General features: G+C 37.6%; 2 protein-coding genes across 3 annotated transcripts in view; one reads left to right on the forward strand and one right to left on the reverse strand.

Annotated features, from left to right (window-relative positions):
- The window catches only part of si:dkey-246i14.3 (ephrin-A4), a 57,539-nt gene extending 49,728 nt beyond the window's left edge, over positions 1–7,811 (forward strand). The window contains exons 4-5 of one of the 2 annotated variants that reach the window (XM_038290240.1): positions 4,646–4,672; positions 6,007–7,811. In XM_038290240.1, coding sequence (XP_038146168.1) covers positions 4,646–4,672; positions 6,007–6,092 — 113 coding nt within the window. In that variant the 3' untranslated portion in view covers positions 6,093–7,811. The remainder of the gene's footprint in view (positions 1–4,645; positions 4,673–6,006) is intronic. The other variant, XM_038290241.1, reaches the window with a different exon arrangement.
- A 1,572-nt stretch (positions 7,812–9,383) lies between these two features.
- Positions 9,384–20,837, reverse strand: LOC119786718 (homeodomain-interacting protein kinase 1-like). The gene is made up of 2 exons (XM_038290218.1): positions 18,482–20,837; positions 9,384–9,514 (listed from the first exon to the last, which is right to left on the reverse strand). Exons 1-2 carry the CDS (start codon positions 20,295–20,297, stop codon positions 9,384–9,386), a joined length of 1,947 nt encoding a protein of 648 aa, XP_038146146.1. The 5' UTR covers positions 20,298–20,837.
- Positions 20,838–25,065: the final 4,228 nt, after the last annotated feature.

The raw sequence follows: 25,065 nt of genomic DNA on the forward strand, positions 1-25,065 counted from the left end.
GTGTCAGACGGGTGGTAATTTGCTGTGTTATTACCAGAGTGATAGCTGATGGCTTTTTTATGTTTGTTAATTATCTGCCTGTCATTAATTAGAACTACATCAGATGGCTTCATTCAGTAAATAAATGCTAATGCGTTCCTGACCTTCTGACTGTATTCCCCAATAAGTGCATCTGTGCCAAAAATAATAAAAACATTAAGAACGGACAGAAATGACTGAGATTGTGTATTCTTGGTGTAGCATGCACACATGCGTTTCCTTTTGACTCATAAAATCACTTTGACTTCAGGGTAGAAAGAGCCCGCTCTACAAAGACATACGCACATCTGTGTTCTGTTTCCTTGCCTCATTTTTTTCTTCTTTTGGCCTCTCATCCTGTTTCTTAACCAAAACTAATCCCGACTAAATTTCAGGATCTGCGTCTGCTTGTCTTTTAACTCCCATCCTCTCCTCCACCCACCCCCTCCTCATCTCCAACCTCCTTGCTTTCTTTCTTTCTTCACTCTCCTGTCATTCTTGAAGTGGCACTAATCCCCCCCCCCCCCCTTCTCTCTGTCTCTTCAACTCTCTTCCCCTTCCCTCTTTTTTATGATCTTTCACTACTGGAGCAAAACTAATCTAGGCCCCATCCATAGAAGTACCTCAGACATCCTCCTCCCTGCCCTCAGACGCTGCCTCGCCACTTTCCTCGTTACACCTTCCCTTTGTTGAACCCCTGTATCCGCCATACAGCATTTCACCAACTCCCTTTACCCCGCTTCTCTCCATCTCTGTCGCACACCGGCTGTGCGGTGAGTCGCGTTGGGATGAGCATAGACGAGGCCGGAGAGAGAAATGTGAAAAAGATGAATGAGAGAGGGGATGAAGGAGAGTTGGAGGCACTGTATTGCAGTCTGTCCACTTGCTGTTGTTGTGTTGTTCCCCTGTGGTAAAAACCCTCGCTTACTCCCTGCTTCCTTCCTGATCTGGATCCCTTTTATCTGACAGGTAGCATGGCAGCAGGGCATGCCATTAGATGCTTGTGTGGCCGTTGGTAATGGCAGCTCCTGTCCTTTAGCTATGTCTCTTATCTAAACTTCAAACCACGCTCCTCCCATCCCTGCACTCTTTTTGTTTTTTTCCCCCCGCCTTCTTCAAAAACCAGCTTGTATGCATTTTCACACGGGGATAGCCCTGTTGTGAGGGATTTAAATTATTTTAGCAATTAGTGTGAAGGTGACAATGAGAAGGTCCGTCAGGTATGTCATTGCTCCAAGGTCAACGAGCTCTAAACAGTCCCCTGATGTTTCATTTAATTACTCTGTGACTTAAATGTTGGACCAGTTTTTTTTTTCCAAAATATTGTACAGCTAACCATTTTAATATTATATGTTAGTTTTTTTGGAGCAGAATATTCTCATGAATCGCATCTAGAAAGCATAGAACTGTCTTAAGTCCTCATTGCATCATGTAAACGTAGCCTTGAATTGCTGTCCTGAAATTTCGGATACCCTGCAGCCTTCTATTGCATCTTCCTCAACCTCGCTTCACCTCCTACTCCATACTTACCTTTTTACACTGCATCTTCTCCTTAAAACCCCCTCCCAGTGTGTTTATCTCTCTCGCTCCTCCGGTTGCTCTGGCTCTCTGCTGCTTCCTCTTTCCTTGCCTTCCCACTGTGAGAAACCATTACAGACCAACTTCCATCTCTCCCTAATTGATTCCCCTTCCCACTTCGTCTCACTTCCCCTTTTTTCTCAGCCATTGTCCCGCTGTGTGCAGTCCATTACATTTATTTCAGTTTGCAGAGCGTCACCATTTTCTTCGCTTTCTGTATTCTTCTTTTGGTTCCCTTAAATTTCTCGAATCCCTATCCTCCTTTTTAATGCCCTCTGCTCCCTCCCAAATCATTCTCTGTATGCCTAAAAACCACACCAGAAAAATTCGGACTGAACCTTTTAGAGCTAAATTCCAACTTTTGATAGTTTTCAGCGATTTTCTGCGCTTTTATTTTTTACAACTTTTGTTTGAAAAATAACATTAAACTGAGTTTGCGTTACTTAGCATTGGTGCCTATGTATGTAAAATGGCGGCACGAGAGGAGAGGTGGAATGGTGGAACATTGTCTGTCTTCAGTGGTGCATTCTGCATACACCCACATACGCGCCACCTCACACACACATACATATGCAGACGCACATGCGCACTTTGCCATGGATGTGCATGTGCGGTTACACATGCCTCAGACTGCACTGCAGACTTTTCTGCTGTCACGCCCCTGCGGACTCCATTTTGTGGGGATTTCGCCATGACTAAGATGATGATGTTAACACAAAAACGAGTCCCGTCAATCTTCAGATTTATGCGCAAATGATGTGATTAGAGCTGGATCAAAACGCGCAAATCACCCACAGCTGAGTAAACACAAGGCATCTGAAAATGGTTAACTCTACTTTCAACTCGGCAGCGAATTTGACACTTGTTAAATAATACAGCAATTTATTATAAAAGTTATAAGTTCTAAATAATTTTTCTTGATTTAAAAACAAAAAGAAAATTTTTTAAAACTTTCAATTTTATTTGTATAAAAACTTTATCTTGTTATTTTTGATGGATGATTTTATTCTTTATTTTTACATTTAGGATTTTAAATTTTACATTTCTTATCAAAACTCCGGTGAAATTTATTTTGTTCATTTTCTACAAATTTTATTGATAATTTATAATAAATAAATAAAAACATTTTGAAGTAATGAAAAAAATAGACAGTTGAAAATTTTTTTTTTATTATTTATTTTGATATTTTTATTTTTTGTAGTAAAATTCAGTCTAAATGTATTTTCCTTCCCTACGATTTATGATTAATAAATATGCAGTTTTTGTTACAGATTATTTTAAATTAAGCCTTTCTTTTGATAATTTTTTTAATGAGTGCAGAATATGTTTTAAGTTTCATAATTACTCGATCTAAAAAATGTTTTTATATTTTTTTTCAGTAAAAATATTTTGTAGAAAAAGGTGTACCATTTTTTTAAATAAATGTTTGACTATTTTTAGGTGTAATTCGTTTTGCCGTACTTAATAAGTTGAACGGATACATTTTGACTTAACTAAATAGTTAAAATTTGTTTTTTGTTTTTTTATCTTAATGGTCAGTATTTTGGGTTCAGTTTAAAGGTTTTTCCGTCCTTCTTTTCCTTTTATGTCTCACTTATATCCATTTACAAATTATACAATTTAAATGCATCATCAGCTAAAAATGTTTTTTATATTTTCTATCCTATTTAATGTGGTTAATACAATTTAGATGCAAATTAATATTTTTATTCATGTTATTTTTTCTGTTTCTCATTTGCATTGATAAATTGTTTAATGTTGATCATTTTTTTACCAAACGTCGGAGAGGCGTGTATTTTTTTTTTTATTTGTGTTTTTTCATAATTGTGTATATATGGACTTTTTTTTTTCAGTATTTCTGATAGAATATGCTTAACCTTGCGAACACTGTCACGCATGAATGCACACGTGCAGCAACTCAGTACAAAGCTGTAACATAGCATGCTATTTAATGCTTCGTTAACCCCTTGATGGCTGTTAGTTGTAGCCAACCTGAGAGTAATTTGGGTTTTGTGTCGGGTGAAGCCACGCGTTGTTCAGCTGTGCAGAGGAAGGGTTATTGGGTTGTGGATCACTGGTTGGTTCTCCAAGGTCCTTGATACGCACCTTGCTTTCCAGGCTATGGTTTGTATGTGTGTGTTCATGCATGGTTGTGTGTTTGGGTTTGACTTATGGGATGTCAGATGTTGGTTCAAGGCCTGACATAGATTTAATTACCAGTTTTGTCGTTTTAGTCTTGTCCTCTGACCCCATTGTGATTGCTATTTGGAAGATTAGGCACTTTTCTGCTTCCAAAGATTTTACAGATTTGTAAAATCTTTGTTTTGTTTTTTGTTTTTTTTGTTTTTTTTCCCATGCTACCTGTATTTTTTTTTTTCATTCTCATTTTTAGCAGCTCCTTTTTCCTCCATTATAGCACTCCTTCACTTCTCCCTCCATTATTTCCTTTCAACTCCCCCGACCCACCTGCTGAGAAAGTGACGCCCAGACACAAATGCCCCCTTATCCCGTCTTATTCTTTCCGTCCCTTTTTTTCCTGTCTGACCTTGTTTCGCTCTTTCCAATTTTTTTTTTCCTTCACCTTACTTTCTCACTCCAGTCTTCACTGCATTGCCTTTTATCTTCTGTCCACTCCTTGGTTTCGCCTGTCATTAAGAATTTACTAGCATTTTTTTCCATCCTTTTCTATTTCCTGTATCCCTCTCTGTATAATCTCCATCATTCTTACTCATTCTAATTTACATAACACTATCTTTTTCCTGTTGCCATGCTTTCAAAGCTCTTTTTTCCATCTGACCTTTAAGGAAATTTGCAAGGGGGACATATTTAGGGTTGCACAGCCAGTCTGTACCCATTTTTCATGACATTGGTCTTTGAGTAATGGTGTATACCTGCCTCTGGTCATTTGTCTGTTTCTTGTTCTTTTTGTTTCACCAAGCAGCACTTTTATTGAGAAGGTTACACATGCAGAAAAAGACTAATCAGCATCTTGTTTCCATACTGCAACTTTTATCTAAATGCTATCTATCTTCTGTTTTGCTTATTGCAGCATCAGAGGGTTCAAAACAAATACAAGGTGAGATGCAATGTCTTTTCATACAATTTCTAAACATATTTGAATGCTTTTATTCTTCTGCCCTGGGGTCAAACCTGGTTTAGTTTAAAATCTGCATGCTAAATTTGTGCACCAATTTTGTATTTGCTGCATGCCCCTTGTAAATTATATTGTAGTCTTTTAGATGTACCCATATACTTAATTGAACCCCCTTCTTTAATAATATATTTTATATTTGATTTTGATACCGCTCAACTTAGACAACTACATAATTACCAAGAAGAAGGAAAAATAGATTTCTCTCTAAATAGGTGCAACCAGGTGTCTTTAAAAGTTGAATATGGTTTATTTGTTAACCCCCAAAGATTAGGCTGTCCACTTAAACAAGGTAATGAGAGCAACAATCACATAAGCAATCAAGAGGCCGAAAGTAATTCTGGATGAGCTGCAGAGATCCAGAGCTCAGGTTGGAGAATCTTTCCATAGATGTGGCTTTTATAAAAGAGCAGTAAGAAAGAAGCCATCATTTGGAGCAGCGATCTACTCTGTGCGGGTTGGGCATGGCAAGGAGTTCCTTGCTGTGTACCTTTATCAATAGTTGGGGCTCCCAGCCTGAGAAATGTTGAAGAACCCTGATTTAGATGAAGACCAGAAGATGGTCTAGTTGAATTAAACTCAAACTGTTTTGCCATGTCTCTAGTGATAGATATGAAGGACAGGTAGATGGATATTGCTTATTACAGGCTATTTCCTAAGAGAAAACCAGTAGGAGGCTGCAAAATATTTAAGACTGGGGTGGAGGTTCATTTTGCAGACTGACATCAACCATAAACCTACAGCCAGAACTATGTTTAAATGGTTTGATCAAAGTATGTTCATGTGTTAGAATGGCCTAATCAAAGTCCAGACCTAAATCTCTCTGAGAAATAATGGAGTGAGACTAAAAAAATGATGTTCACAGATGCTCTCAAAGTACAAATGAATGCCACAATCTCCTGATGTTTTTTTGGTAAAATAAGGAAAATATATATGCTTTTTCTTAATTTGCACTTGGAAGAAGGAATGATGCACTACTGTGCGTTGAAAAGTTCCAGTAAATTTCAAGAAAGTTTGTGATTTTTTTTTTTTTTACATGACTAAGCGATATTTAGTTGAAGGGGGTCAGAATAATTTTGCAAAACACTATTTGTCTTCTTCCTGTTCAGCCCCAATCTGATGCCTTGCTCTGAGTTCATACACTGGAGCTCCGACACATTGATGTGTTTCGATTTACAAAAGAAACTAATCTTTAGCTGTTTTTGGTTCCATTTGTTATTAACTTAAACATTCATGCAAAATGTCATCCTTTGTTCCAGAAACGAAACCTCTCAGCAACGTTGTCTCAGTAAGGATCACTTCTCTTCCCCTCCTCATCTCCATCATCATGCCGCTGATCACTTGACTCCTCCATCCTCTTGGCTGTTCTTCGCGCCGATGGACCAATCCCTCAGACATTTAAAGAAAGAACAAAAACTAAGCTAACAGACAACAAACGGCAAAATGCAAACTCTACCAGAGTAAGCTAATTCCATCAATCACCATGTGGTTGCAGATCCAGTCAGGAGCATGTTTTCTCCTGTACAGGGGACCACTGTGACTCAGGGAAATGACGCAGAAGTGCAGCAAAGCATTTCTTCCTGTTTTCTTGCCCTACCAATTGCCTGTTCAGCAGCTAGTTGAACAGAATATTTCCCATTAACTTTTCTTAAGTCTGCATTCCAGTTTGAGAGGAAGAACCATGCGAATCATTAGGACCTTCACTGAAGTGTTTATATATATATATATATATATATATATATATACATACACATATATATATACATACACATATTTTGTCTTATTTTTCTACCTATTTTGATCACTTGCATTTGAGTGCAGCCTCTAGTTTGAAAAGTGGCCAAATAAACATACTACTGTAATGAGAGGCTGAGGTTGGAAGCTTTCCATTCCTTCTGTGATTTTCTATGAAGACTCGTACTTTAAGCCTATTACCTTCACAGCAACATAAATCAGCTCTACTGAAATCTCAAACAAAATGCATTTTGAAGGGGCAACAGGCAACATTTGGAGAAGAGCGAGACTGGGCTCCTGCGCCCCCTGCTGGGATCAAACTGGGTTTTACTGGTTGAACTGGGTTGGACATAGAAAAAGAAACTAGATGCCAAGCTTGAGGTTCTGTTTGGTGTTAACTTGAGCCTGGAACTGGTCCTCTTATTCTTACCAGCCAAATAAGTTCCTCTGTGTTTCCAGCATTCTTCCTGCTTTGTAACCAACTGAGGAAAACTGATTTATGGGTGAACGGATTGCCTTCAGAACAATAAACGGTGTGCACATAAGCTTTCTAATTTTTCTGTCTTTACATGGTATTTGGTCTGATGCGTGGGCTGTGGGCAAACGTACAACAGTTAAACCTAATTACAAATATATTAGGCCTATATAAAACAGTTGTTTACCTTAGTAACAATCAGTCTGTATAAATTAATTGCCAAAATAACACAACCTTGGCTTGTGTATCAGCTAGAAAGAATTTATTTTCATACTTATGTATTTCTGTATTATTTTATTGGTTGTGATAAACTGGAGCCTGTCAAAAAAAGTGATTGGAATATTTTTTTTATCACCGTTATTATTCACCATTGAACAACTTGCAAGATTAATTTTAGGGTTTCTATCTGATATTACATTGAATTTATTGATGAAATCTAGTAACTAATAACATAATTTCTGAATTTTCTTGTTTTAAAAACATGCTTGTTAGCACTTATTTTTCTACTTTCCTATGGTGAAAATCTTTTTTTAATCCTTGTTATTGTAATATATATTTTTTTATATTTGCTTTGTTCAACAATCAAATTTGGATGGCAAAATTTGTGTCTTTAATTTGTTTTTTTTTCATCAGACTTATCTCCCTAAAACAGATAATTTCTAAAGATTTGTTTTTGTGTCCTGTACAGTTTGAGTTTTTCAGTCCTGTAACGGTAAGATTTCTGGGTTTTTCTTTTTTTATTTGTTTTTGCTTTCACATTTTAGTGAAGGATGTAGCATCTTCTGTGAAGAGCCAACTGCAATCTGAGCCCTTTTCTGTGGCAGGATGACAAATAAATACGGTTGCATTCAAAAATCTCAGTCTGTTATTTATTTTATTTTTTTTCTTTATCTAAAACGCATTGATTATGGCATGCAGCTGCAGGTGTCTGTGACAGTTTGTAGGCAAACACACATGAGTTTATTTGTGGAACATGCACATTAAATGTTATACACAGCAGCATGGAGATAAGGGGACTACAGGGACTTAAAATGACCTTGTGGTGTGGGAGGCCATTGTAATGTGAGTAACCCAGTGGAATATTGAGCTGCATTTTTATCTATGGGCGGCTAAAGACCGATAAGACCCGGATACCCAGCGGACTCCTGCTTTTAATAGACTCTTGAACATCATTCCCAATAAGGCGACCTTAAAGTTATTTTTCTATCAATGTGGGACAGAAGTTTAATAATAACCCTCAAAAAGACAATCTTGGTGTATTAAATATAGAAGTGTACATCCAAATAAGCTGTAAATGTGTTTCCATTTATATAGGCTGTAATGTAGAACGTCTTGTGAAGCCACAGAGGCAATTTCCTGGATAATAGGGCTAATGCTCCTATTTCATGGTTTATGATCTCTTCTGATGACATGTTTGTCACTGTTGTTACATGCCGTCTCAGAGCTGCTTTGCTTCTGACCTTCGCATATAAATTTCTAAAGGCCATGTTTTTATTCTTCTGCTATAAACATGCAGGGATGGATGGGTTCTTTTAAAACTGCTGTATAAAAATGTGGACTTTAAAAGCAGCAGGAATCCACCTTCCTTTATGTTCCTGTTCAACTTTGAGGCTTTTTAAAAAAAATTTTTTTTTTTTTTGGAGCCAAAGTGTGCAGATCTTTTTATGTCTGTTGTTTGATGCAGGATTTGTTTTTATCCTTCTCTGCAGACAGGAAATACTGACTTGGTTTTATCACATGTTGTGTACTTGCAATATTTCTTTGTAAAGTTTAATGTGTGTAAATGTAACAGAGCTGGAACCGAAGTCAAACCCACAACATAAACTTTATAACTACTCACAATGCCAACGTAGATAAACTTAGAAAATCATACATTCCAGCAAAGTTTCCTCCAAGGTTTTCTGGGAATACAATAATGAATAAAATAAGATTTAAAAATTTTATCTATAGTTTAAATCTCCACAAACCATATTGTAATTACTCCTGTTGGAGCCAAAACAGCAGACGACTGCCTAAAAACAGAAGCTTCTTGGTTTAATTTGCAAATGATCTTTGCCTTTACACTTCATTTCAGCAAATGTTTTTCCAACTGTATGTGAAAGCTTATTACTTGAAATAAGTTTATTTAATCAAGTAGTAGTTTTACTATTTCTTCTATATTTATTATTCTATAATTATTAGGATGGTGGCATTTCTACCAACCTAAAACAGCTTAAATGTCAATCTCCCAGCGTTGTCTGCAACTACCATTTCAATCTGAAAAACTCACACAGAGAGAAAAGATAATTAGAAGAATTTTATTGATAAGAAGTATAGTCTTTGGCGCTCAGGCCTCGGCAGGAACATTCATGCTGAATTATGCTTTAACATGCATAAGTAGATGAATGAGAACAGGGATGTTCCCCCTGGCCTGAAACTGGTGGTGGTTTAGTTCGAGCTGGTTAACGAGGTGATCTGCTTGAGTTGAATTGTGGGACCAGAGACTGAGGGAGCTGACACCAGGGCTTCACTCAGACTCAGGATGTAGAGGTCCTGCTTGGTGATGCAGGTACCATGAACTGTCCATGATGAGCAAGCATGAAGCGACAGTGGAGAGGAAAAACTCCCCTTTGGGAAGAAACCTCTGGCAGAACCGGGCTCAACATAGTGGTCTTCTGCCGGACCAATTGCAATGAGATGAGGGATGGTGATGACTGGGATTAATACTCTCTGATGAGGTAGGGGTAGAAGTCATGTCATGGAAGACGACTCAGCTACGATGGCGGAGGAGGGGTGGAGGTGGGTGAATTGTCGTCTGAATAAAATCTGACATTGCGTTTGCTGGATAGCGGGCTGAGACGGGGATTTGAAGGTGCTTTTAAAGTGAAAGCAGGATGCTGATTGGGCTTCGTGGTGGAGTAGTTCGAAGCTGATTGGCTTGCGTCAGACGGATCAGCTTCTGATTGGATGGAGGTAAGTCAGAGTTTCTTCAATTGAACTTCCGCTAGAGCTTCATTTTATAAACTGAATTTTATTATCTACAGAGTTTGGTAGTTCTTCACTTGTTTGCTCTGCAGCAGCTTTGTGAGAGTTTAATGTTCAGCTGAAAAGAAAGTTCTTAAAACAGAACTAAGGGGGGCAACAGGGGCCAGTACCCCTGCAGAACTTGTCCTGGCCCCTGTACTATAACTGAGTGGTCGCTTGGAGCGATTTCATTGCTTAGCTTTACACTTTGAGATTTTTACTCATAAAAATGTACATGCTGCACCATTAACTTCCTCTTTATTGGAATATAATATTTTTTTTATCTGCTAGGGTCTGAAAACTGCCACCCTGAGAAATTTGGTCTAGAACCGCATTGAGCAGAGTTATAATCAGATGGATACACTGTAGAGGTTCTTTTCTGACATTTTGGATATTTGCACCCTGCAAAAGAAACTTTCTCTGGCAGTTTAAACTCAAAGGTATTGTGCGAATTTTTTAAATGATCTGCCCTCTCCATTTGGATAAAATAATGCACATGCACAATCCTGCACCCACTCCCGACAGGGAACACCTACTAAACACGTATGAGAGCATGCACAAGGCCATTTCTCCTCGTGCTAACTCTGTTTAAAAGTTGCTGTTTGCATCGCTCGTAGTTTACTTTCCAGAAGAAGATTTGCAATTTTTCACTATGTCAGACTTAACATAAAGACGAGCACGTAGGATGGCCTTACGTTAACATATCACCAGAATGATTGACAATCAGGAGGACCATTTATTTTGATGATAAAAAGAACATCCTCCACTATACCTTTAATATGATTGTTCCATTTCACAAAGCATCTTTCGCTTAGAATAGTAGGATGGACCAATCATGTAAATTATCAAATAGGTCTACCAAATAACCATAAACTGAATGTAGATAGCCGTCTACACTGAAAGTGGAGAGGTAAAGGTTTATTGTATAAACTTCTTTTAAGATGATATAAAGTATTTTTTTTAGGTTGGAGATGTGCCTTTTGAAAAAAAATTTATATCTTAGCTTAAGCTTCCAGTTTTCTGTTTGCTTTTCTTTTTAAACTCAGGATAGAGACTTATCATTCAGATATTATTAATTTATTTTTCACAAAAAAGAAAAACAAACTGCAGGAGCCATTCTACGTCTAGTGTTAAAAAAAAAAACAATCCTTGTCTCTTTACAGCTATGGAGGAATTGTTGACGTAAGATCTTATATTAGGGTAATTTATCTGATTTATGTCAAATAAAAATATCATAAATTCATCACAATGAAGCTATAATATGTTACTTTTCATCTGTTTTTCTTTTTTTCACAACCACAGAAGCCATTTTAAAGGTTTCAGCAATATGTGGTCAGAAAAATTACTTATGGGTGGAACCAGTTAGAGAGGATGTTAAAACTTAAGCCCCACCAGTCTCTCCAGTTCAACAGTCCATGAACGCTTTCAGTCGTCATCCCTGCTTTCATCTGCAGGTTTCTAAACTAAATAGCATTTTGCATCAGGAAGTAGATATAAAACACAGTTTGAAGCCTCCAGTTGTCTCAGTCTTACTGCTCTGGACTTCATCTTTCTCTATGTGGAGCTTATTTTTAAGGTTGAAAAAGTAGAAACTCTGTGGAGGGAAATATTTTTCATTGTTGAAAGAGTCTGCACAAATGTATAGACTAGGCTATGAATTTGTTATTATCCTGAGAACCTTTAAATCCTGGTTCTGAGATTAAGTAAAATCTCCAAAATCACAGAAATGCCTCATCACCTCCTCTCTGAGAACTTTGGATATGAAGCAATATGTACCTCCCAAAATAGTCCTTCGAAAAGATGAGAACAAAGTCAGAAAACACAAAGTCTGCGTGGCAGAATGAAAAACTGATCTGAACAGATCTTCCCTTTCATCATTCAAAGAAGATTCTTGTTTTGAAAGAGACTCATTAAAAGCATTCGAACCAATTGGTATTTACATGTATTTATTCACAAATGGCAGAGAAAATTATATTTGTTTATGTTGTGATTGGTTTAGTTTTGTGGCTTTAAAAAGCACTGTTCAAATATTGTTGCAGACCAAACTGTCCGTGTGATAGAGATGCTAACGGATGCTAACGGTTCTAACGATGCTAAGTCTAAATCAAATCACTATTGCCTAAAAAAAGACCTTTCTCATCAAATTCAGGTCTATTTCAGCTCAGTCACCCCTAACTCTGAATCATTGTAAGTTAGGTTTGCAGACTAACCCACCGTTTCACTAAATGACTGCATGAACATTTATTCCGTTAGTCTTTTATTTAGTCTATTTATCCATCCTTCCATCCATCCATTATCTCACAGGCTTGTCCCAATTGGGGTCGCGAGGGGTGCTGGTGCCTATCTCCAGCTGTCAATGGGCGAGAGGATGGGTTAGTCTATTTATCATCAACTCAAATTTGAGTCTTTAAATATTTGATTTATTATTTGATTACCCCTTAAAGCTGCTATTTCGTTTTGAAATTAGTCAAAAAGGACTTCATTTTATTGATTGTCTAAATTAAATTAAATGAACACTGGTTAAAACCTGTCAATGAATCAAATAACATGTTTTATATGTCTTTTTAACAACTGAATTGCCACATGTTTATTTCTGTATTTATATTAATGTTTTTCTTTCTAATAAATTTCACTTAAGTTGATTTGGATAGATATTTCCCATCATTTCAGTGAGCAGTAATATTCTTTCCAACCAATTTCTGTTCCTTTTTTCCTATATTTTAAACCATTAGTTGAAATGAAGCTGTTACAACATAATGAGTGAGGAAAAGCATAGGTAGAAACTGAGAGTTTTGGTTTTCTGAATAAATAAAACAGGCAGTTTGTTTATTCTGATTTTCCTAGCCATTAGCACAGGTCAAAATATTAGAATATCTCAAAAATCGACAGTGAATTTTTCTTTGTCACATAAAATGCGTCCAGTACATCAAAAACAAAATAAAAACAAAGAAAGGATGTACCTCAAGCTGTGTGTTTCCTGCATAGGGCCTGTGGAGCTGGTTGACAGTTTCCTTTTGTATCTCTGCTCTTTTCTTTATGTTTACATCTGTCTCCTTGAACCCCAGTCGGTCTCGGCAGATGGCCGCTCACACTGAGTCTGGTTCTTCTGGAGGTATCTTCCTGTTAAAAGGAAGTTTTTCCTCTCCACTGTCGCTACAAGCAGGCTTAGTGTGATGGATTGCCTTCGAGTCAATGAGTCGATGCAATAAACTGGTTCTCCCTAGATAGAAAACTTTGAACCAATCAGACTTTATGATCTGGTTGAATTGTAAAGTGCCTTGAGATGACATGTGTTGTGAATTGGTGCTATAGAAATAAACTGAATTTAATTTAATTAAAAATATCATGGCTTTGTATAATACATCTGCATAGGTTTCCTAGGCATCTGATTGGTCCACAGTGTTCTGAAGTCCACAGTTGACATAGCTATCTAGCAGGATTTTTGAGCAGGCCATGCTTTTTAAAGCAAAGGTGTGAAAATCAGCTTTAATGAGCACAGTTCTAACAGGTTTAACGGGCCAGAAAACTCTCCTGACCTGAAGATTTATGCCTTGCTGTCATGAGGATATGAGACACCAGACCCAACAATGCAGATGACCTGAAGCACCCTGGACTTGATTACGCCTCAGCAGTTTCAGAGAGTGATCACTTCCAGGCCATGCTGCATTGATCCAGTAGCCCATACAAGTGTACACTAGACAGAACAAAATACTGAGTACATAGAAATGAAGGTAGTTTTTAAAGGTATATATATATATATATATGTGTGTGTGTTTAAAAATCCTTTTACATTGATTTCATAATTTGGGGGGTTTATTTTTAGACACTTTCTGGAAATTTTAAGACAAGGCAAGTTTATTTATATACCACATTTCAATGGCAGGACAATTGAAAGTGCTGTACATTAGGAAAAAAAAGGAAAAAGAACAGTACATCGCAGGGGCATAGAGCAACACAAGTACTTAAATTTAATGAAAGGAACACATTAAAATTAGAGGATTGCATTGAAATGATTAAGAAAATGGAAAATTAATATAATACTGGAAACTACACTTATAATATGCATGGATGAGAATCTTTTTGTTAGGAATCCAGCTTGTGTGATCCAGATGAGGTTATCTATGTGTGCTACAAGCTTGGTGGCATTACAATGATGTATAGTGTAGACGCTCATTTTATACTTATTCTAATCATAAAATAGAGGTGCCATTTTTCATTCAGGCTGTGGGAAATTCCTCAAAAAAGTATTATTTTCGAATCCAATTATTGTGGTATGAAAGACATGAGATGAGATACAGATGAAATTAATTTGATTATAATCCACCTCTTCTTGGTGACGCTTTTGAATATTTCTCTCTTTTTTTTTTTACGGTGTTGCAACTTGCAGACAGTCCCTAAGCATTTTCAGAGGAGCGAGCTCTGCATAGGGTCCAATGTCATTCTTCCAGCGCGATAGAAGACTAATTTTCAGGAAACTACGGTTGTAGCTCACTGTCTGCCTTGCTGTGGTTGCGGAATGGTTTCTGTTTTGTAGAATAAACCATCCACTGACGAGTTATTAATCCAGAACAGCCAAATCTGTCAATATATTGCCAACTTTACTGCAGTCTTGAGTCACATCACATTGAATAAGACTGACTTCAATTGACACATTACAGACTGAACCTGGGATTAATGTTTTGCATTTTTTTTTGGAAGGAACTCTTTCCTTTTGGACTACAACTTTAAAGAAACTCTATTTTCCACTTTGGAGGAGTTAAAGGACTAATGCCTATTTTTGTAGGATAATTCATTTTAAAATAGTGTAATTTTAATTTGGGTAATTGTAAATAATTCTAACTTTATATCCTGGTGTGGGCTTTTTTTAATTGCACTGTGTTTTTCATTCTCTCTAGAACCTAGTTTCTTTAGTTCTCTAACCTATTAGAATCTTGTCTACCCTTGACGTGTACATACTCAGTAGTGGGTTACATAAGTATTGACAAAGTTTTCTGGATTGGAGAATGAACTCTGATAATCAGCTGCCACTGGGGAAGGGGAGCGCTGACATTAAACCTCCCGCCTTGTCAGATGTGTCCTCAGACTGACCCTGTTTCTGAAGAGCTAAACTTGTTATCAGTGTGAAACATCTTTGTGTTATGATTTTAACATTTTACATGGAGATGGATCTTTTTTTTTTTTTACTTATAATGAGGTTTTTTGCTTTTAGGAGGTCAGGTTAATCATTTGACTTATACTTTGTAGACATGAAGGAGTCTGCTTTTCAACTGATTTTACCTTTTCTATTTCCAGGGAAACAGAATTGGTAACTGATAATGATAAGAACTAAACATTAAAATTCTCAGCAAATACATCTTTTACCATGAAAAGTATCATCATGGGGAAAAACGGTTAAAATATCTTTTGTAATTAGATTTGTGTCTAATGTGATTCCAGGGCTCTATTCATTTAACATTGTCCACTGGCTTGATTGCAAATGTGCATTATTTAGGTATATATATTATTATTTTAGTTTTTTTTTGTTTTCTTTACATCCATCCATGCATCCATTTTCTTTACACGCTTAATCCCAAGTGGGGTCGCGAGGGGTGCTGGTGCCTATCTCCAGCTGTCTACGGGCGAGAGGCGGGTTACACCCAGGACAGGGCAACACAGAGACAAACAGGACAAACAACCATTCACGCACACACTCACACCTAAGGAGAATTTAGAGAAGCCAATTAGCCTAACAGTCATCTTTTTCGACTGTGGGAGGAAGCCGGAGTACCCGGAGAGAACCCACGTATGCAACCTTTGTGTTATGATTTTAACATTTTACATTGAGATAGATCTTTTTTTTTTTACTTATAATGAGGTTTTTTGCTTTTAGGAGGTCAGGTTAATTATTTGACTTATACTTTGTAGACATGAAGGAGTCTGCTTTTCAACTGATTTTACCTTTTCTATTTCCAGGGAAACAGAATTGGTAACTGATAATGATAAGAACTAAACATTAAAATTCTCAGCAAATACATCTTTTACCATGAAAAGTATCATCATGGGGAAAAACGGTTAAATGTCTTTTCAATCTAGGATGTGATTCCAGGGCTCTATTCATTTAACATTGTCCACTGGCTTGATTGCAAATGTGCATTTTTTAGGTATATATATTATTATTTTAGTTTTTTTGTTTTCTTTACATCCATCCATGCATCCATTTTCTTTACACGCTTAATCCCAAGTAGGGTTGCGAGGGGTGCTGGTGCCTATCTCCAGCTGTCTACGGGCGAGAGGCGGGTTACACCCAGGACAGGACAACACAGAGACAAACAGGACAAACAACCATTCACGCACACACTCACACCTAAGGAGAATTTAGTGAAGCCAATTAGCCTAACAGTCATCTTTTTCGACTGTGGGAGGAAGCCGGAGTACCCGGAGAGAACCCATGTATGCAACCTTTGTGTTATGATTTTAACATTTTACATTGAGATAGATTTTTTTTTTTACTTATAATGAGGTTTTTTGCTTTTAGGAGGTCAGGTAAATTATTTGACTTATACTTTGTAGACATGGAGTCTGCTTTTCAACTGATTTCACCTTTTCTATTTCCAGGGAAACAGAATTGGTAACTGATAATGATAAGACAGATAACAGTCATCTTTTTCGATTGTGGGAGGAAGCCGGGGTACCCGGAGAGAACCCACGTATGCACAGGGAGAACATGCAAACTCCATGGTAGCCCAAAAAAATATATATATAAACATTTTGCATATAAGATAAAAAGAAATGTTTTTGTCTGTCAATATTCTCCATCCCGAACCCCTCAAGAAGAAATATTTCTGTTTCACCTGGTTTTAATGTCATTAATAATCTTCTTTAAAGAACCTTTGGCTATCCAATTAATCGATTCATCAAAAAAAAAATTATCGACAGACTAATCGATTTGCAAAATAATTTTTGTTTCTGCCCTAATTTTGTTATCAGTTGTTGCTCGTGTTGCTCACATCAAATTATTGGTAGGGACAATTAAGTTGGTTTAAAATTTTGGTAGGAACATGTCCCTATGGTCCCTATGCAAACCTACGCCCATGGAAGCAGTGATATTATTTTTTTGTTGGGAGACAAAGGCCAAACCAGTTCATGTTTGAGAAAAAATTCTTTACTCTCTTCCAATATTTCTTGCGGGTTTTAACTTCAACCAGATGTGAGGGGTCCTCACAGCTTGTTAAGCTTGTGTTATCCTGGACATGGAGTTTGGTGTCTTCAGACTTTTTTGAGAGTTTTTCCTCAGTATTTAGTTTTTTATCCATCACCACACAGCTGGGTGGTGATACTTGTTTCTGTTCAGAGAGACTAACTGATGCTGGTAATCTTTTGTGGAACAGGGGTGAGTCCAAATTGGGCTTCAATAAGGAGGAATCAGCTGTAAAACCTGAATGTTCTGATAAGCTACTCTGTATTTTCTCTTGTTGATCACTTGAATGAGATGAATAATGAGATTGATTAGGTATAGTCACAATAACAGGATTAAATGTTACAGTTTTAGACTTGTTCTTTATTTCCACCACCTCTTTGTTGGGACTACTAGTCATTATTGTTCCCTTCTTAAGTGGACTGTTCAGTATTTTCACTTGTTTATTACCACAATCAGCTGGCTGTTGATCATTAGTCATCAAGATGGTTGTTGATTCATCTTTCAGATCACCAGTCAACGGTGATTCTGTGTATAAACCTGACCCAATAACTATGTTTTTTTGAGAAGAGGTGTTCCTGCAGCACAACCTTAATGAGGTCCCACCACATGAATCCACTGACAAGCTGTCTTTGCATTGTCCAGGGTAGTCAGTCTCTGAACTATGATTAAGGCTCTCCTCTTTGAACTTCTTATCATTAACTGTCGGTGGTGCACAGTTGCCTGAACATTGACCGTCAATATTGCTGCCAGAAGCAGAGCCTTGTTTTTCTGAATTGGAGGCACAGTTGCCTGAACAGACACAGTAATTGTTGCTAGAAGGGGAGGTTTGTTTTTCTGAAAGAAATTTTGTAAATTTTTCAGGGTTGTTTATCTCTCGTTTGGGGTATAATGATGTGGCTCTCAACCTCCTCAATGGGTTTGTGTTGTGAGGATTTCAGCAGTGTCCAAAGAATCACTCAGCTTGCTCATATCTCATTTTCCTTTTCCAAAAGAAAAAATTTACTGCGTGGTTCACCAAACATTTAACATTGCGCCAATGTTTTTTCGATAGTATCATATTCAAAGCTGTATCTTGCAGTAAACTAGATCAAAGTGAGGTCCAGACACCACATATCAAGACTAGCATTCTACTTGTCGACATCATTTCTCGAGCATGAACAAAGAGGGTTAACCAAATATTCCATGTTCTATCTCCTCAGTGAACCATATCGATTAATTCATTTAGAGGAGCGGTCTACCGCATTATGTTGTAGCTTGAGATCTCTATGTGCTATTCCATTACTAGTAGAAAGTCTAAGCCACAGTCTGTGAGCATAGTCGAATGTCCACAAATTAGTCACACTACAATTCCCTGTAAAGTCTTCCAGATCGATATCCAGTTTTTCAACACAAGCATGTTTTTTGGTTTGTGGTGTCATGAATTTGTAAGTTCTCATTGCCTCATGGGCTTCAAGGACATAAGGGCTGCTGCTTTCGAAGTTAGACAAATGGTCCATGGTAATAAAGCTGTGTTTAAGTGCAGCTGCTGAGGTAATACGTTCTTGCGGTGTAGGAACTAGCATTTGCTTTAGAAAATCTATGAAACTTAGTAAATCCTCCCTTTCAATGGGGTCTTGTGTTGCTGGACGGATTTCCAGCAGGTCGTCCAAAGAATTCAGCCTCAGCTCTGGCTCATACTTCTCAATTTTCCTTTTCCAAAAGAAAAAATTTTTACTGCAGTGTGGTTCACCAAACATTTTAACAATTGCCGCCAATGTTTCTTCGATAGTATCATATTCAAACAGCTGATCTTGAAGGTAGAAATAGATCAAAGTGAGGGCTAGACACCACATATCAAAACTAGCATCTAGCTTGTCAGACATCATTTCCTCCGGAGGCATGAAACAAAGAGGGTTAACACAAATATTTTCCATTAGTTCTATCTCCTCAGTGAAACCCATATCGATTAATTTCACTTTTAGAGAGGAGCGGTCTACCAGCATTATGTTGTCAGGCTTGAGATCTCTATGTGCTATTCCATTACTATGTAGAAAGTCTAAAGCCACCAGTACCTGTTGAGCGATAAGTCGAATGTCACACAAATGTAGTCCACCACCTACAATTACCTCTGTAAAGTCTTCCAGATCGATATCCAGTTTTTCAAACACAAGGCACTGTTTTTTTTGGTAGTAAAAATCTTCATAAAACTTCACTATGTTGTAGTTCTCAGATCCAAGCGCTTTGATTTTATTCAAGATCCTTTTTTCCTCACTTATATCGGTATTGTCCTTGTCTATTGCTAATTTTATTACAACAGTCTCTCCAGTTTCTTGGTTTATAAACTTGGTAATTATCGCTGTTCCTCCTAAGCCTAGACTTTCTTTCAAGAGGTATTTGCTTGTTTCGGATTCAAAAACCAAATCATTTGTTGAGAAAAATTCCGACCAAAATGTTGCACTATCAGTTCTTAGTAGCCCAAGTGGAGTCAGGATGGTCTCAGTTTCATCTTTTGGAGATGAAAAACTTACCCTATTACCTGTCGGTGATGCATAGTTGCCTGAACAGACAGAGGAACTGTTGCCAGAAGAGGATGTGGATCCCAAACTTTGTGGTGTCATGAATTTGTAAGTTCTCATTGCCTCATGGGCTTCAAGGACATAAGGGCTGCTGCTTTCGAAGTTAGACAAATGGTCCATGGTAATAAAGCTGTGTTTAAGTGCAGCTGCTGAGGTAATACGTTCTTGCGGTGTAGGAACTAGCATTTGCTTTAGAAAATCTATGAAACTTAGTAAATCCTCCCTTTCAATGGGGTCTTGTGTTGCTGGACGGATTTCCAGCAGGTCGTCCAAAGAATTCAGCCTCAGCTCTGGCTCATACTTCTCAATTTTCCTTTTCCAAAAGAAAAAATTTTTACTGCAGTGTGGTTCACCAAACATTTTAACAATTGCCGCCAATGTTTCTTCGATAGTATCATATTCAAACAGCTGATCTTGAAGGTAGAAATAGATCAAAGTGAGGGCTAGACACCACATATCAAAACTAGCATCTAGCTTGTCAGACATCATTTCCTCCGGAGGCATGAAACAAAGAGGGTTAACACAAATATTTTCCATTAGTTCTATCTCCTCAGTGAAACCCATATCGATTAATTTCACTTTTAGAGAGGAGCGGTCTACCAGCATTATGTTGTCAGGCTTGAGATCTCTATGTGCTATTCCATTACTATGTAGAAAGTCTAAAGCCACCAGTACCTGTTGAGCGATAAGTCGAATGTCACACAAATGTAGTCCACCACCTACAATTACCTCTGTAAAGTCTTCCAGATCGATATCCAGTTTTTCAAACACAAGGCACTGTTTTTTTTGGTAGTAAAAATCTTCATAAAACTTCACTATGTTGTAGTTCTCAGATCCAAGCGCTTTGATTTTATTCAAGATCCTTTTTTCCTCACTTATATCGGTATTGTCCTTGTCTATTGCTAATTTTATTACAACAGTCTCTCCAGTTTCTTGGTTTATAAACTTGGTAATTATCGCTGTTCCTCCTAAGCCTAGACTTTCTTTCAAGAGGTATTTGCTTGTTTCGGATTCAAAAACCAAATCATTTGTTGAGAAAAATTCCGACCAAAATGTTGCACTATCAGTTCTTAGTAGCCCAAGTGGAGTCAGGATGGTCTCAGTTTCATCTTTTGGAGATGAAAAACTTACCCTATTACCTGTCGGTGATGCATAGTTGCCTGAACAGACAGAGGAACTGTTGCCAGAAGGGGATGTGGCTCCCAAACTTTGTGGTGTCATGAATTTGTAAGTTCTCATTGCCTCATGGGCTTCAAGGACATAAGGGCTGCTGCTTTCGAAGTTAGACAAATGGTCCATGGTAATAAAGCTGTGTTTAAGTGCAGCTGCTGAGGTAATACGTTCTTGCGGTGTAGGAACTAGCATTTGCTTTAGAAAATCTATGAAACTTAGTAAATCCTCCCTTTCAATGGGGTCTTGTGCTGCTGGACGGATTTCCAGCAGGTCGTCCAAAGAATTCAGCTTCAGCTCTGGCTCATACTTCTTAATTTTCCTTTTCCAAAAGGAAAAATTATTACTGCATTGTGGTTCACCAAACATTTTAACAATTGCCGCTAATGTTTCTTCGATAGTATCATATTCAAACAGCTGATCTTTAAGGTAGAAATAGATCAAAGTGTGGGCTAGACACCACATATCCAAACTAGCATCTAGCTTTTCAGACATAATTTCCTCCGGAGGCATGTAAGGGTGAGGGTAAGCACAACTATTTTCCATTATTTCTATCTCCTCAGAGCAACCCATATCGATTAGTTTCACTTTTAGAGAGAAGCGGTCTACCAGCATTATGTTGTCAGGCTTTATATCTCTATGAGCTATTCCATTACTATGTAGAAAATTTAAAGCCACCAGTACCTGTTGAGCGATAAGTCGAATATCAAACAAATGTAGTCCATCACCTATAATTAGATCTGTAAAGTCTTCCAAATCGATATCCAGTTTTTGAAAAACAAGGCACCGATTTCTTTTGTAGTAAAAATCTTCATGAAACTTCACTATATTGTAGTTCTCCGATCCAAGCGCTTTGATTTTTCTCAAGATCTTCGTTTCCGCATTCGTGAAATCCTCCATCTCTGTTACGAATTTTATTGCAACAGTCTCTCCGGTGTCCCGATTTATGCACGTGGCAATTTGTCCAGTTGGTCCAAAGAACAGGCTTTCTTTATAGAAGTATTTGTTTGTTTCAGATCCAAATACCGGCTCCTTCTCCAAGTCCAGATCTTCACAAAAATTTGACTGCATTTTGAAGAATTGAAAATCATCCAAAGTTTCTTACAATTATTCAGTCTGATCACCTCCGAAGCTAGTCGGAACTGATCATATTCTCTGACACACCCACATTCTAATGTTATGACATCACCATAGACCAACTCCGCCCCCTATTTTGGGGGATGGACAGGAAGGATGGGGGAGGGGAGGTGTTGGGGGGTGGGTGGGGTTATGACATCACAAAGGACCAACATTCCGAAAGGCTGTTAAAATTAGTAACTGGTTGTGGTGTGTATGTGTGTGTGGCTGTGTGTGTGTGTGTGTACTCTTTTTTTTATGACTTCACGGGGTCTTTAGTCTGTTTACACAGTCACATCATAAGGACCTACCCCCTCATGGGGACCTAAAACCTGGTCCGCATAAGGATGATGGTTTTAAAAGACTGTATACTCTATTGCAAAGTTGCTGGTGAAGTTTTAGCAATGGCCCATAACACATGCCTTTCCGTCACGTGTGTGTGTGTGTGTGTGTGTGTGTGTGTGTGTGTGTGTGTGTGTGTGTGTGTGTGTGTGTGTGTGTGTGTGTGGTTTTGTGACTGCGAGAAAGGTTTGTGTGTTTGTTCTCCTTTTTTCTTTGTAAACATTTTGTGTGATGACCTGTTTTTAAACAGTTTTTACATTTTAAAGCACTTTGCGTTGCTGCATGCTGGAAAAGTGTTTCATAAATAAAGTTTGGTTTGGTATGCTATTCTTATTTGGTCTCAACATCCCTTGAAGTGGAATAGGTACTAAATTTTGCAATCTATGGACTTTTTTGTCTCTTTGTGGTTTTACTAATTTTAGTCTGTTATCAGAATTGGAATTAATAAGGATCCTTGATAAGAGGAAGTTGATTTCACAAAGCTAAGTCAGGGAGAAGAATATGGTGGTCCTGAGGTGCAAACCACTAAAACATTAAAGCAGCACAATTATAAAATTACAAAAGTACTACAAAATTAAAGAAAACACAGCAAAATTAAAGAAAGCACTACAACATTAACAAAAGACTACAACATTAATAAACAAAATGGTCCAGTAGCCAAATAGTTGCCCTGGTCATCTCAGCTCGGCCAAAATGGCATGCCTAACTTCAGGAAGTGGAGAGTAATTGCCTCTTCTATGTAGCCCGGCTTCTTTCAAAGGAGTCTTTAGCCCACATTAAAGATTTGGATCCAATTCAGGAAACAGTTTGGCCTGCATGGACCTTCGATACAAACCCCCTTAACTAAAAATTGTAACTTCATGCCTTCAGTCACGGATTCAGTTTTTAACTCGTGGCACGACGGAGGGATCAAGACTGTAAATGATCTTTATAACAATAATATCTTTTCATCCTTTGCTGAACTTTCATCAAAATTCCAACTGCCTAATTCTCATCTCTTTCGGTTCTTTCAGGCCAGGGATTATGTTAAAAAGGTGTTTCCACATTTCGGTAATCGACCCCCTGAAACACTTTTAGATACTCTTCTACAATTAGACCCACAACGGAAAAAAATTATTTCATTTGTATATAATTCTATCAATAACAATAATACTTTAAGACCTGCAGCCTTTGTTAAATCAGCATGGGAGGGGGAGTTGGGTGCTGGGATGGAGGAGGAGCAGTGGGAGGCTGCCAAGAATTTAATTCATAAGTCCTCGATCTGTGCCCGGCATGTTTTAATACAGTGCAAAATATTCTATAAAGCGCATTACACAAACGCAAAATTAGCAAAGATTTACCCATCAGTCAGCGACATTTGCAATAGGTGCGGACAGTCACCAGCTAACCATACCCACATGTTTTGGGCATGCCCAAAGCTAACCGGATATTGGGGTAACATTTTTAAAACACTAAGCCAAGCATATAATCAGACAATTCTCCCCAATCCGTTATCGGCTATATTTGGCATCCCTCCAGACCCGGGCCTTTCGCGTTCTTTGAAACGAGCCCTATCCTTCACTACCCTTTTGGCTCGAAGACTTATTTTACTTAGATGGAAACTAAACGTCCCCCCGTCTCATGACTATTGGGTCAGAGAAGTTCTTTACAACCTGAAGCTGGAAAAACTCAGATTTTCACTTAAGGGTTCCTCCAGTAAATTTATGGAGACTTGGAGACCTTTCCTATCTATTGTGGGTAACATGACCTTGCTACCTGATTCAGAAGAAAATTAAATTATCTGCAGGCCTTCTCATTGATATCCAACCCATTTCTTTTCTTTTTAACCGATATATACTCTTCGTCTTATAATTTATTTATTTATTTATTTATTTATTTATTTTTCATTTGTAATTTATTTGTATACTTGTTTAACTTAATAATATGTACGCTTAAGTACATATTTATTTATTTACTTAGTATCAGTATTATTATTTTTATTTTTTTCAATTTCTTTTCCTGCCTCCTTTCGAATATGTGTGGATGGATGTGTGTGTAAGTTGTGTTGTTAGAAACTGCTATAGGGACTGGATCCCAGCAGGCTGTTTGTCCTGTGCTTGGACCTGGATGGGGTGCGTTTGGGGTGGGCTGGGTTCTGGGAGAAATCAGCTTGAACTTCTTTGAAAACTACTGTGTTTTCATTGTTTGTTGTGTGTCAAGTTGTAAAATTCAATAAAGAAAGTTGGGGGAAAAAAAAAAAAGGAGTCTTTAGTGAACGCATACTAACGGACACATAGTGGTTGGTCCTGAGCATGTCCAGTATCACCTCATGTATGTCCGAACTCAAAATACTCACGAATAGCATTAACAAGGTTCTGATCAACGAGAACATTAATGTTTTTAAAAAATAAATTAAAGCCAGAATGACTTCTGGTTCAAAACTGAAATTAGCTGTTGTCCATTCAGCGATCTCTTAGGTCTCCCACTGGGACATACTGTACCTCTCCTAGTTCGTTAATGTTGTAGTGCTTTCTTTAATGTTATAGTGCTTTGTTAATGTTGTAGTGCGTTTGTTGATGTTTTAGTGCTTTGTTAATCTTCAAGTGCTTTGTTTAATGTTGTAGTGCTTTGTCAATGTTGTAGTGCTTTCTTTAATGTTGTGCTTTTTTAAAAAGCTGTTCTGAAAATATTATGATAAATGTAATAACAACTGAGAGATGACTTACGCTTTCTGAATGCTCTTTACAGTTATACATTTTTTACATTT

The sequence above is a fragment of the Cyprinodon tularosa genome, unplaced genomic scaffold, assembly GCF_016077235.1.
Source record: "Cyprinodon tularosa strain WSP-4 unplaced genomic scaffold, ASM1607723v1 ctg277, whole genome shotgun sequence".
NCBI classification, from domain to species: Eukaryota; Metazoa; Chordata; class Actinopteri; order Cyprinodontiformes; family Cyprinodontidae; genus Cyprinodon; species Cyprinodon tularosa.